Source organism: Thamnophis sirtalis, unplaced genomic scaffold (genome assembly GCF_051295495.1).
Source record: "Thamnophis sirtalis isolate CommonGarterSnake01/CBP01778 unplaced genomic scaffold, rThaSir2_p1.2 scaffold_9, whole genome shotgun sequence".
In the NCBI taxonomy this organism is placed as follows: Eukaryota; Metazoa; Chordata; class Lepidosauria; order Squamata; family Natricidae; genus Thamnophis; species Thamnophis sirtalis.
Window position 1 is genome coordinate 31,577,495 of NW_028261389.1, and position 14,806 is coordinate 31,592,300.

The 14,806-nt window shown below is 38.0% G+C and overlaps 1 protein-coding gene across 1 annotated transcript; it reads left to right on the plus strand.

The window, feature by feature from the left end:
- Nucleotides 1-4,861: 4,861 nt before the first annotated feature.
- On the plus strand, nucleotides 4,862-13,760 carry RBX1 (ring-box 1). The gene is made up of 5 exons (XM_014052081.2): nucleotides 4,862-5,036; nucleotides 6,824-6,902; nucleotides 10,370-10,440; nucleotides 10,947-11,032; nucleotides 13,611-13,760. Exons 1-5 carry the CDS (start codon nucleotides 4,959-4,961, stop codon nucleotides 13,621-13,623), a joined length of 327 nt encoding a protein of 108 aa, XP_013907556.1. The 5' UTR covers nucleotides 4,862-4,958; the 3' UTR covers nucleotides 13,624-13,760.
- The last annotated feature ends 1,046 nt before the right edge of the window (nucleotides 13,761-14,806 follow it).

Sequence of the window (14,806 nt, forward strand, 5' to 3'; positions counted from 1 at the left end):
ATAACTCATTTTAACTACTGCATAGCTTAGGAATCAAAACTACAGTCACAAGTGGAATCATAGGTCAAGAACTACCTGTATATACCGTATTTTTTGGAGTATAAAACACACTTTTTTTTCCTCAAAAAAGAGGCTGAAAATCTGGGTGTGTCTTATACATTGAATACAGCATTTGTTTTGCCTCCCAAAGCCCCGTCCCTTCACCAAAATGTCCGTGCCTAGCCTTATGGAGGCTTTCAGAGAAATCTTGGGGGCTGGGGAGGGGAGAAATGAGGAAAAATGGGCTGTTTTTGCCCCCCCCCCAGCCCCCAGCAGCACTCTATAAGCCTCCATAAGGCTATGCAAGCTATTTTTTTGATGAAAAACGGGCCCGTTTTCACGAAAAATGAGCTGTTTTTTGCTCTTTTTGCGCCCCCTCCGGAACACTCTGCAAGCCCCCCCCCCCCCCGGGCTATTCATGCCTTTTATTTGAAAAAAAACAGGCCCGTTTTTGTGAAAAATGAGCCCATTTTCACAAAAAACAGGCCGTTTTGGGGAGGTTTGCAGAGTGCAAACCCCCCCCCCTCTTTCGGAAAGCTCTTTAGTTAGAGTGGTTGGTGAGAATTACATTGATCAAATGCTGTGCCAGCAGAAACAAAAACTTAGGTGCTGCAGGTTGTCAGTGATTTCCTTCTCCAGCACATGGATAAATATACCTGGAAACATCTACCTACCTACTCTCTCTCTCTCCCTATCTACCTACTGTATTTCTCTCTCTTCATTTACCTACCTACTGTATTTCTTTCCCTCTATCTACCTACCTATCTACTCATACTCTATCCCTCCCTACCTACTGTATTGCTCTCTCTCTACCTACCTACCTACCTACTCTCTCTCTCTCCCTCTACCTACCTACCTACTCTCTCTCTACCTACCTACTTACTGTATTTCTCTCTCCCTCTATCTACCTACCTACATTTTTTTTTAATTTGCCTCTTCAAAACCTTGGTGCTTCTTATACTCCGGTGCATCTTATACTCCGAAAAAATACGGTAGATAAAATATTGGATAGTTTTAAGAAAGTATGGGCTTAAAGCATTCACCTTTTGAAAAAGGTTCGCTTTCATAAGTAGAGGCAGTTCATGTTATTTCTGTTATGAAATCTTGACATGCAGATTTCCCTTCAATCCATTTTTAATTATGGATGTCAATGAATAGGGAGGGAAAGGACAATTGCATCTTTTTAATAACTAACATGATTAGTACTCTATAGTAGTCATCAGATTACTTTTGTTGCATCCTTTTTGTAATAGTTTTTTCCTAAATCAGCTGGAAGGTGGTTGGTATTTTATCCCCATAGAACATTCATTGAGGGCCACATCAGGGTTGTTTGACCTCAGGGGGCCAGGTGGGCGCACAACATCACTTGTGTCGGCATCTGTGGTGGCCTGGGCAGGCTGGGGGGATCCATTGTCTCCAGTGGATGAAGGAGAGACCAGGGAAAATGCCAAACCCTTGTCCTCCAGAGGAGCTTACCGTCTGCTGGTGACCGAGTGCTAAGGCAGGACTTCCTTCCTTTTTCTTTTTTTCCTTCCTTGTTCTTTTCCCATCTTTTTCTTTATCTCTCCTCTTTCCCTTTCTCCTTTTCTGTCCCTTCTTGGATGCTCAAATGCAAAAGAGGAAACATTTCTGCTTTTAGTTTGTTTTGCTTGCCAGTGAAAACAGCGCGGCAGAGCTGCCCATGTCCCCTGCAGGCCCTGTTTTCAGCCTGGACAGCTTCCTGCAGCCCTCTACCAGTGAAAATGGAGCCCGGAGTTCCACACGCAGCCCCCCCCCCCAAGCTGTTTCCAGGGTGCCCTGTGGGCCAGATCTAAGCATCTGCGGGATGAATCCGGCCCACGGGCCTTGAGTTTGACACCCCTGCCATAGAACATTTGGGTTTTGAGAAAAAAATATGGGGCTAATATAATAGAAACCTTTTATCAAAAGCCAATTCCTTTGAGATATATGAAGATTTTACCCAGTTATAATAAAATAATTTCAAAGTGAAGGACTGGAAAACCTTTTCCGTTTTTAGCATTTTGCAAAAAAATTAACGAAGTTTCTGATATGCTGGAGAACCACATAATCTATACTGCTGATAAGTTAAACTATTTAACTTTATTGAACAGTTTGTACAAAGCTCTGATCAGAAGCTTAAGGATACTCTTGTGTTGAAAAAAGTATTTTCCAGGCAACAAAGAAAGGAGCCCATCAAACTTCTTTCAAGGAGCTTTGTCTTCTTTTTTGGGCCATTTCCATGGCATTCCCATTGTTTTAAAAGCAGAAAAGAATGAACTGCTTAAGAGTCCTTTTATTTTCTATTTAATACACATTTTCATGGATCTAAAACAGTGTTACTTCAATTATTATTTCTTGATACAGCTTTAAAGTCTAAAAAAAACCCTTGATAAGTAACTACATTCTACAATAATATGACACTTCTGAAATCTGAAGTGATTACTGCATGGTTATTTTCTTGAATTCATTTCACACTTTATTAGCCATAGGCATCTTTTTTTAAAAAAAAAATAGGGCCACAGTAAGACAGCAGCAGAAGTGGATAGAAACCCCCTTCTCTTTGACAGTTTTTATTTCTTTCTGATACTATTTACTCATCTGACATATTTTTCTCTGTTCAAACTTTCAAACTTTAGAGGAAGAACACTTTCATCATTAGATTCAAATTGACCTCTTATAGAGGACTATTAGAATTAGGCCATGAGCCATATAAAGCCTTAGAGCTGCAGGTTACTAATTTTTGTTCTATACTAATTGATATGTTAGTATACAACAGGCCAGGTAACATTTCTGTGCATGTTTACTTCAACATACCTATTTAGTGATTATTCACAGTAAGGCTTATAAAGGATTGCATGCCAATTTTGGGTAACTTTTTTTTTGCTGGCTTCCACTCTCCCTCCTCAAAAGTTTTAGCTAATTGAGTTGAGAAAGCTAAAATTGTGTGTGTGTTTACTAATCTGGAATAGGAGTTTGAGCTGCTTGATTTAATCTACAATTTATAGTCCATCTTTCAGATTAAGGTCTCACAAGACAATTACCTTAGGCACTGAAAAATGTTGTGGATGCTGCTGAAATATATTCTTGGTAGAAGCTCATGTTTGTACAAGAGTATTGCACTACAGTAAGTTTAATTTTACAGGAAAAGCTGCCCATCTACTTAATGCAAATCTATTTTATTTATTAAATATATATTTAAAGTATGTAGATGTTAAACCAAAGAAGCAGCTACTTAAGAGGAAAGAGTGAGTATATGAAAAACTAATTTTCAAGAAATACTTTTGCATAGGTTCAGGGTAGGTGCTAGGTGGGTATTAATGATTCAGGGTATGTGGAAGTTGGTAAAACAAAAAAACATTTTGAGTTTCCTCAGTTTACTTGCTTTTTAAAGGAAAAGGAAGTAAATGTCAAGGAAAAGGCAAGATTTTGTTTTAAATGCTGATGAAGTTTTTGATATTATGTAAAAGCTACAGTTCAGTCTTTTTGCATTTGAAACAGGCCTCTCTATACACCTTAACAATTTAGGAGGCATTATCTTGGGTATGAAGTCAGCCATGCAGGCTGTTGATAAAAGGGAGAAGCAACTGAGTATAATATTCGAAGTGGCATTTTAATGATGAGTATAGGATTTTAATATTTGGTTTATTAATGACTGATATGAATTTAAGCCCCCTCCTTTGGGGGGTCCCTTGTTTTATTTCGTTTGCTTGGAAATCAGAATCCGCCACAACCTCAAACTGTCACATCAAAGTCAAAAACCGAGAGAACAAACAAGCTTTTATGGATATGCCAAGATGCCATCTCTACAGGGACGATATGACGCAGAGCACAAGCACATAGTTCAGTTAGACTTATTTGCGAGTTAACACGCTGAGAAGATGGACGGCTACATATTGATTGTCGTCCTAATATCTCGCCCGTTAGAAGTACTGTTCAAATTAATGGGGCTTTTCGAGCAAGGCAACACAATTTCGCTGGCTGGGGCTGCAAGTGCATTTTGCACGCGATCGACTGTAACCAGATCTGGCAACACGACATCCGTGCAAAAAAAAAAATCTATTGCAGGACTAAACAAAGCGTCGAGGGAGACGGCGGCGAAGTGCCGCGAGCAATGTTTTCAAAACGAAAAAAAAATCATTTTGCAAACCCTGGTTAAATCAAGAGTTGCTCATCGGGGCCAGAGCAGCCAGGATGCACGTAGAAGATTCAGGCATTAAAGAAAAGGCTTCCGACGCAGGCTGGTCTTAGCCCAGTACATGGGGGGGATTTTGCAGGGACCAGTTGGAACTGGTCAACTCGCTCGAAATTTGTAGGGCCGACCCTTAGCACTTGCTTCTGAAGCTGCGAGTGGTGTGACTTAAAATTTGGGCTACTGCACCTTCTATTTTACCATCCCACCCACCCTCGCCTTTAATTATTCCCGGGTTGTGTTTATTTCGGGCCACGTAAATCCAGACAACCACCAGTTGGCAACAAGGAAATAAAGAAAAGGTAGGGCCACCAGGTTTGGTAACCCTGCCTTTTCTGCGGCTGATCAACTGACGTTGAGTAATTCGGGAGTATCTCTTTAAAGGAGAGTCTACGACGCTCTACCCCTCTTCTCCCTCCTCCACCCTCCCTGCCAGGGTCGGGCAACTGGCGAGGAGCGGCAACGAAGACTACGCAAGGGCTGCGCGTAACGGGCCCCGCCTTGGCCAGCGCCTTTAAGAGCGAAGGGGCACGTGATCAGCCCCCCCCCCCGGCTCCCCCTTTTCGTTCACACCTGCTTGTAGGAAGGGGAGGGTGTCAGCCACCGAACACAATATTAAGGGGAGTGGGGGAAAGGGAGGGGAGCCAAAAGGAAACCATCGCGTGGCTTTTGTTTAAATCGCGCGCATGCGAGTTGAAGGTAGACCGCTGCAGGGATTTCCTCATCCAAAATGGCTGCCGCGATGGATGTTGATACTCCGAGTGGGACCAACAGCGGTGCCGGTAAAAAGCGCTTCGAAGTAAAGAAGGTGAGAAAAGGGAAAACGGTTTGAAGCCGTAATGGTAACGAATCCGAACGGACTAGAGAGGGTGTCGATTCTTTTTGGGGGGCTCTGCTTCATTATATTTGAAAGGGCAGGTGCTTAGATTAGACAGCATCCTTCTGGACCGAGTTTGGGAAGGGGCGGTCACGCGTGTGAGTGAGCCGCCAAGTACTTGAGTGTTGCGCAGCTCCGTGCGAAAGGCGATGGGAAAAAGAGAGAGGTGAGAGGAAAGTGAGGGAGAACTTTACCGGTAGACTTATCTACTCACTAGGGTTTTTAAAGGCGGCATTTCGATTACCAGCTCTCGGTAGTTCTTTGATTTGGGATGCTTGGAGGGGAGGTGGGGCGACGGGACAGTTAAGATCTCTGACCAAGAAAATATTGGCTAAATGATACATCAGGAAATTGGCTCTTCTGGCTCCTAACGTCATACCAATTGGTCTTCCTAATCTACCTGTGACAGTGTTTGTAAATATGAACATACAGGTGGTCCTTGACTTACAAAAGTTTGCTTAATGACCGTTTGAAGTTACAACAGCACTGAAAAGAGACTTGTGACTTATTTTTCACACTTATGATCATTGTAGTATTCCGAGGATCATGTGATTTACATTTGGATACTTGGCAACGGTCTCACATTTATGACAGTGGCAATGTCCTGGGATCATGTGATTCCCTTTTGCGACCTTCTGACAAGGAAAGTCAATGGGGAAGCCAGATTCACTTAACAACTGTGTGACTAATTTAACAACTGCAGTGATTCACATAACTGGCAAGAAAAATGGGACAAAACTTGATTAACAAATTTCTCACTCAGCAACGTAAATTTTGGGCTCAATTGTGGCTTTAAGTTGAGGACTATCTGTATTAATTTCCAATCAGTATGTGTCCTTATGATATAGTTCCACAACTTAGTCCACTAGATAAGAAAGTGTTACGTGTGTATGAGACTGTACTGGTGATTTCTAAAGATACTTGTAGCTGTCATTGTGGTTGGCTAACTAGAGTGAGAGCTAAGAAAGACAAAGGTGTATGTAGGACCATCTCCATGGATCAATAATTTTTTCTGAATTTTCATAATAAAGGAAAATGAAATGCTTAAAAATAAATCATTGTCAGCAGAGACTGAAAGCAACTCCAGCAACATTTAGTTATATTTATTTGAAATAACAGATTTTCTGAATTGGTACATATTTTTGAATTACAAAATAATCTATTTTCTAATTGGACGTTTCATCAAAGGAAAAAAGTCAAATTTAATTGCTATTAAAATAATAGATGTAACTGCATTAAATTATTAAAATATTAAATATTACTGTTTGTAGTAATGTTAGCATATGAAGTGAGGTTGAGAAAAAGGTACTGGCTTAGCATTAATGATTCACTGATTATTGAGAAGGATGGAAGGCTAAGTCAACCTTGAGCCTGGTGAGATTTGAACTGCCAAATTGCAGGCAGAAGAAGTAGCCTGCAGTACTGCACTCTAACCACTGTGCCACTGTGGCTAATATGAAATGAATAAGGCTTTTGATTTATTTTTATTAATTAGAACAATAGAATACATCTATAATAACAGTGGTTGGGAAAAATCACTGGGACTGAATAAAAAGTGTTTATAACTAGATATGATTGGGTCTGTGTATTCTATTGCTGTTCAGTAAACCATATTCAATAAAAGCGCTGAATTGGCTCAAGGATGACTAGGAGGAAATGAGCAAAATTGATTCTTTTGTACATACTTGTATGCACTTACATGTCTCTTCTTTTTGTAGTGGAATGCAGTTGCCCTCTGGGCTTGGGACATCGTTGTTGACAACTGTGCAATATGCAGAAATCATATTATGGATCTCTGTGAGTACTGGTAAAGAGAATATACGTGTTTGTGTAGTGCAAATCCTATAATTACAGATGTGCAAAGACTAATAGAAAAGTCCAGTGACATAATGAAAAACAACTTCAAATGGAAAGTAGGGCAATAATTGCCTGCCACCATTTGTGTTAGATTCCCCATCCCACTCCCACTCGGAGTTGTATTCATAGTTCTGGATCTTGATTGCCAACTTTCAAACTCTCACTGGATTGCAGTTTCTTTGTAGGCTGGAGATTATGAATGTCCTGACTATAAACTGATTTTTGGCTTTTAAAGAGAAAACCTTTGAGACAAGCTAGAATTTATGCCTTTGAAGTTTTCTCTCATTATGAAATGGTGAGGCAAATTAAACCATTGCCATAGTTGCTTTTGAATCTGTTTTCTGACACTAAAAATAGTTGTGTAGTTTTGTGCTTAGCTCCAAGGAGTGAAACAAGGCTGAACAACAGCTGGAGTGTATCTGTTGTGGGCCTTATTATGAGGATAATTAGTCATATGTTAGAGCATGGATGTCAAACTCATGGCATCACATGACATTGTAATGTTTTTTTCCCTTCGTGAAGCTGGGGTGGGCATGGCCTATGTGTGACACATCCAGCCTGTGAGCCCCCAATTTGACATGCCTGTGCTAGAGTATGCAGTTGGGGGAAATCACTTCATTGAATCTATTGCACTACGTAACTGTTTAGAAGAGCTTTGTGAAGAGGCATAAAGCCTTTTCTTAATTTACTGAAAATACTGAAGATCTGCTATAATGATTTTCCTAAATTCTGTCAAGATAGCAATTTTCTGCAGATTCTATTCAAGCATGTCTTGCTGTATGTTTTCCATCTCTCTGTGATCAATGTTTCCTTCCCTGCTTCAGAATATTGACAACATTCTTGAAAAAAATATGCCCAAATACCTGTTTTCAATTGTTGCAGATAAGACATGAAAAAGCTAGCTGAAAGAATGGCTGGCTGCATTGAGGATTTGTTATTGTATCATCAGTCCAGACATTTATCTATTTTAAATGGTCATATATTTTATTTTCACTGCAGGAATACATACTTTATCTGACAGTGCTTGTAGATTTACTGAAGGAGCATATCTTGGTGTCCAACACCATTCTTTGGGCTGATATATTATCTAGGTTTTCCTTAGGGACAGACCTGTTACATTTGTGCTAATTTCAGATTTGTAATACTGTTATATATTCTGTACATCTTCCTTAAAGAGTAATTCAGAGACTAGAATTAGTGCAAGATACCACAAATATATTACAACTAAGCTACCATAAATGCATCATACTGTCTGCCAGTAGGCTGCTGCATCATTTTTAAAGTAGTGGTGTTAAATGTTAATGCAAAACTGTCTATATCCATATAGCCATCCTTTTTACATTTAGGAAGAGAACTTTCAAATAAGAATAGAAAACAAGCTGTTTTTCTAGGTGAAAGACAGAAATTTGGGAGGAAATGGAAGGATAGATAATTTTAAGGGTTTGACAGATTGTATCAATTTGGTTTGCTTATGAACAGAAAAATAAAAAGGTTTATTCAATCAGTAATTATAAATACATTGATGTTTTCTTAAAATGTTTAATTTCTGTCAAACCAAAATATAAGCTTCTAAAATCTAACAAATGTAGCATCTCTTCATTTTCACTTTTGACTATATTCATATGAAGAAGTATTGTGAGGATATTTTTGTGCTTCTAACTGTATTCATATAGATACACAGTGAAAACTATATCTGTGTATGTTTGTTTGAAATCTATCCTTTGGTGTTAAAATGGCCATCCATCTATATATTAAGTATATTCAACCAAATAACAAATGAAATTAAACCATTCTGCAACCATTTTCCAAATGTACATTTGGATATGTTCATTGTAGAAAGAAAGAGGGAAACCTGATAAATCCTATCTTTGCTGGTCCCTGACCACTTATTTTAAGAAAGGAAAGATTAAAAGGTTCTTCATTTTTAGGTTAGAAAAATCCTGGTGCATTATAGTTACGTATCTAAAATCTGATGTTATGGTTTTTAGGAAATAGTTAGTTGAAGGTTATACACATACCCATGCATACATGAAGCCCCGGGTATGGACATTGCAGCCATCTTAACTTTTTGATATAATCTACCATGTCATTGTTTTGAAACACCTACATACAACTGGATAGTGAAAATGGTATGAATAACATGGTTTATTATATAACTGGACTCCAGAATTTGATTGCAAAATGTTCAACTCCCTAAAATATTGCTACAAGATGCTGCAAGTTTGTATTGCTTTAAAAGTTACGATAATTGCTGAGAAAAATCATATACTAATTTGGAATTAAGTTGCTTCTAATGAAATCTAGGTCTTTTTCTCTTTTTCACCTTAACTAGTTCCCTAATTGATGGTTGTTTGATAAAGGCTACGAAATTGAAGCTATGTGTGTAAAATGAAATTCACAGTGGTTTATAACATATTTATTGTATTATAAATGTTGTAGTCTGTTTTTAATCACATTTATTGTCCATCAGAATCATGGATTCAGAATGTAGTTAAATTGAACTCTGCTTCTGAAAACCCATATGCAATCCTTAGTTTTCTGCCTTGAGCAGTTCAAATACTTCCTATTGACTATTTTGGTGAACAGAATTTGTCAAAAATAAACTGATAATCCCAATTTGCCTTGAGTACCCTTTCTTAATTTTGAAATTTGGAGTAAATAGCCATTCAAAATTCAAATTAATAGTACATTTCCTTTGCCATTTGCAAAGAAAAAATATGGATTCTGAACCATTATTGTTATTCCTCTTGATTTGTTTTCTTTTTATGTGCTATTTTAGCTGTTTTTAATGTCTTGATATTAAATTTATTGTAAACTGTTAAGAGATTTCAGTAGCAAGTATACCACATTAAATTAAAAAAAATCAAATTCATTTAAGTTACTTTAGCTAAATGTAGATGGAGAGAGAATTATGCCAGTGTTTTTACGAATTTTCCTTTTCTGTTACCTTGCAAATTATTATTTAAATGCAGTATTGGAAGGTCTTTAGGGCAGCACTCAGGCTTTGGAGAGCTATCAGTTATACATCCATAAAGTATATTTTAGTAGAAGGCATATTTTTATGCCCAACCCCTCTTTTTTTCTTTTTTCTTTTTGTATTTGGCTTTAAGACTTATTCCAGTCATTGATGGACAAATTTGTCCATGTCAGTATGATTATGAGAACCGGTGTTGTTGCTATGATCAGTCTATTGGCTTCTATAGCTTCTTATGATGTAATGAAAATAAAAAATGGAGAAATTGTTTATTACATCATATTGAGCCTTCTTTGTTACTCATACAATATAGCTGTCTCGTTTCTCCAGTCGACTTTTAGCAGAGAATATACTTGTCATCACAGGTTGTTGTTTCATCTACTCAAATAAGTAGTTATGAATCATAACGTTAATGTTGTTCTTGTTCTTGCAGGTATAGAATGCCAAGCTAACCAAGCATCAGCTACCTCGGAAGAATGCACTGTTGCATGGGGTGTTTGTAATGTAAGGAATCTACCTTTATGCCATTTAAATACATTTGTTATTGCAGTAGCAATAAGAATTACTAATAATTTCCAGTAATAAATAAACTAGAAGCAAAATATTTAGAACCAACCTCCAAATTTGGGGGGATGCAGTGAACCTAAATAGCATTCTCCTTTCTAACATAACTGAAATTTGTTTACACTATTGTATTTGGTTGAAACTGTTTTATTTATTAATTAATTTTTTATGCTGCCCATCTCATTGATGCAGCGACTATGTGCAACTTACAATATAATAAAAAAGGTAAAAAAGATAATATAAAGCAATTAAAATTAAAAGGCTTTAATAGAAAGCTAAAAACATAGAGGCTGGAGACTTTCTCTATACTTGCAATTTCTGATGATAATTTTACCCTGAATATGCTGCTGATCTCATCATCCTCTGAAGTAATTCTACAAAATAAAAATAGTAATAAAACAGTTTACAGCATGCTGTTATCATAACTTTCCCTTCTTTTCTTTTAGCACGCTTTCCATTTTCATTGCATTTCCCGCTGGCTTAAGACTCGGCAGGTATGCCCATTAGATAATCGAGAATGGGAGTTTCAGAAGTAAGTATCATATACTTGCCTAAATAAGGGAAATACAGTTAACCATAGCATATGCCTAATTTCATCCAGGTGCTTTGATTATAGGTAGAGCTTACATTGCTAGCGTTTTGGCAAGCTGAAATTGGCACTTCCATATGCTTTAAAGGGATGTAGATCAAGTACAACATTACTACATCTGCTTAAAGGAAAGTACATGAGCATATATGAATTACGGTATCCCTTTAGGCAGCAGAGAAAAGTGTTATTGATAAAAGTATAGCATATACTTGTATATAGTATGCAGACTTATATTCAAGATTGCACATATATTTCATTATATAAGTAGAATGATTGTGTTCAAGTCCCCACATTAAGAATGCCCTGATTTTAAAATAACCCACAGTTAAGAATTTGAGTTAAATATACAGTGATTCAAGTTAAATACATAATGGTTCAAGTTCATTATTCAATATTACTTACACAATTATATTGTTCCTGCTTACATACAAGTTTGACTTAAGGGTAGATCTTGGGAAGGGTAGACCTTAAAATGGGGACTATCCATTCGGGACTAAATGTCTTTGGAAATAAAGGTAGTTAATCTGATGTCTGTTAAAATACCAATAACAGTATAAAGTATATTTGTAAACTTGGTTTGATAGGTACAGATTTGCAACTAAAGAATGGAGCAGATTTGCAACTACATTAATAACAGTTTATGGGCAATGTATCAGTTTTTTATTGTAATAAGCAATAAAATATATCATGGAGAGATTTTGGTTGACCTTAATTAATATATAAGAATCAATAAGATTGCAGCAGCTTAAACAAAAGCATCAATAATGGGATTTCAGAGCTAAGAAATAATATTGCTTAAGATTCACAGAGATTTTCAACATTCTGTGTCATGTAACGTAAAGCATGCAACACATTTCAGATCAAGTTAAATATGGTATACGAATGATGTAATGTTTCATTCTTTTTTAAATGGCAGAATTGCCAGCTTGTGCAAACCAGCAGTTAACAAGCAGTACACTGATATAGGAGTTATTTAGTATGATTTCCTAATTTGCAGGTGCTATCCCTTAAATCAGGAAAATGCAACCTAGTTTGCTCTAGATCAGTGATGGTGAACCTATGGCACGTGTGCCACAGGTGGCACACGGAGCCATTTGTCAGGGCATGCGAGGCGCTGCCTTGTCAGCTGGCCAGCGCGCATGCGGGTGATGGCCAGCTGAGTTCACCCTTTTTTAAAGCCATTTTTCGCCCTCCCATAGGAGCCTGGGGAGGACGAACCCCCTCCCGCCCTCCTGGAGGCCATCCGGAGGCTTCATGAGCTTCCCTGAAGCCTCCGGAGTGCAAAAAACGGCCCTACAGGCAAACCGGAAGTTCAGGAACGGACTTCCGGTTTGCTCGGAGGGTCGTTTTGACTGCTCCGCAGGCTTCAGGAAAACCACCTGAATGTCCCTGGAGCCTTCGGAGCGCTCAAAACAACTCTCTGAGCAAACCGGATGTGACTTCTGGTTTGCTCGGAGGGTCATTTTGACTGCTCCAGAGGCTTCAGGGAAGCCTCCTGAAGGTCCCTGAAGCCTCCGGAGTGCTTCTGGGGGGCGGGGGAGGCTGTTTTCACCCTCCCCAGGCTCTTATAAAGCCTCTGGAGCCTGGGGAGGGCGAAAAAAGCATGCAAAAAATGGGGGTCGTGCCTGTAGGGCGCGCATGCGCACCAGGGAGGTCACACATTGCATTATGGGTGCGGCATGCCCACACACAACCCCCCTCCCCTGTGCTCCCCCCACTTATGGCATGTGAGCCAAAAAAGGTTCGCCATCGCTGCTCTAGATGTTTTCAACCACCTCTGAACTGTCCTTTTAAACATGACTAAGAACAAACTTTTGTGATTTTGGCATTCAAAATTTCTGTTAAGATATCAGATTTTCTGCAAGTCAGGACTCTTTCAAATTAAGATCAACTTCTGGTGATTTCATTGAAATATTTTTAATTTTCTTACCAACCAGAGGTGATTTACTAACACTTTCTTCCAGTATGTTTTTTTTAAAACCAATTTAGCTAACCTTCCTGCTTTTCCCATTGGTCTCTCATTCATGTATTGACCAGATTATGTATGTAGCACAGGCAAAAGTTATTTGCAGGACCATTTCTCCCTGAGAATATATATCTACTCATCCAACTTTATTAGAGTGGGTGCACTCCATGTTCTCTTCCCTTAAATGTTGTCATCTGATGGGACTTCAGAGGCATGTCTCTTTCATGGCTGCCCCAGCCCTTTGGAATAGTCTCCCACCTGAGATCTGAGTGCTCCTTACCTTTTTAACCTTCTGGTAGTCCATGAGGTTTTCCCTCATGCTAGGATGGGAGTTTTGTTGCGATGCTGTTTGGCCTGGTGCCAGAGAGAAGGATATTTTATTTTTATAGTTTTTTTAATGGATTTTTTTTTAGATAAGCAGTTCTATACATAAATAAATAAATTTACCCCATCGTAGATTATCAAGCTAAATAACTTGTTTGTAGATTAGAAAAATGGTTGTATTCTGACATAATTGCTGCTTTGTCCTAAAAGGAAAATGCTTTTTTTTTCTAGGTATGGACATTAGTAGGAGAGCCAAGATCCCCAAGTTTATTCTGTCTTAACGTAAACCTTCCACAGTGCAAATGGGCTAACTCTGTTGTAACATTTTTGTTTTTTCTTAATGCAGTCATTGTAAGTAATAAACCTTTTTGGTCTCCTGTTTGAGTTGCTTCTTGAAGTTTCATAACTTTATTTTAAAGTAGGCATCAATTCCTTACAATTACATATTCTGAATAATTATTTACACATAATCCATAATTGTGCATACAATTGACTAATGCACCCCATAAAAAGCACATGGTGAGAAATGTCCCTTGAGTAAACAAATGCAGCTGTCATCAAATCATAAGATTTAAAACTTCTAAAGATCAGCAATAAGAAGCCACTTCTTCACCATTTCTCACAAAAGGTAAGTATGTTAGAACATGTTTCATGGTCTACAGCAGCAAAATCTATGCTAAATTATCTACATCATTCCTATGTGGAATTAGAGAAGTCGAGTAATGTTTCTAAGTTAAGACAAGATGCTTGTGTAACAAGCAAAGAAAACCTGGTAATTTCAATAAGCCATGAGCAAGTCATCTTGAATCTGATTGTGTGTTTTTCTGATTTCAGAAATAAATCCAGATTTATAACAGTAATGTTCATACTACCAAAAGGATATTAAATTGATTAGAAGTTCATATTTTTCACAAATTCTAAATACCTGTACAAATGCATATATTTCATCTATAGCCTGACTATAGGAATTTTTAAACTGGCTTAATATGCAAATAGTATAGTGGCATCTCACAGAATGGTGAATATAAAATGTTTTAATTATTCTGATCCATAGGATTATCCAGATTGTGGGGCAGACCAAAATGTTTGCACGGCAGAAATGTTAGTAACATTATTTCCACTTATCTTATACAGATATTCCTTGTCATACATTCACAATTGAGCCCAAAATTTATGTCGTTAAATGAAACATTTGTTAAGTGAGTTTTGCCACATTTTGAGACCTTATCACCGCAGTTGATAAGTTAGTAACTTGGTTATTAAGTGAATCTGGCTTCCTCACTGACTTTGCTTGTGAGAAGGTCGCAAAAAGTGATCACATGACCTTGGCACATAGCAATCATCATAAATATAAACCAGTTGCCAAGCATCTGAATTTTGATCACACAATACTGGGAATGCTGCAAAAGTCGTAACTGTAAAAAACA

Coding starts and splice junctions, on each gene's coding strand:
- RBX1 (XM_014052081.2), top strand. CDS start 4,959: ATGGCTGCCGCGATGGATGTTGATACTCCGAGTGGGACCAACAGCGGT. Junction 5,037..6,823: donor AGCGCTTCGAAGTAAAGAAG/GTGAGAAAAGGG, acceptor TTCTTTTTGTAG/TGGAATGCAGTTGCCCTCTG. Junction 6,903..10,369: donor AAATCATATTATGGATCTCT/GTGAGTACTGGT, acceptor TTGTTCTTGCAG/GTATAGAATGCCAAGCTAAC.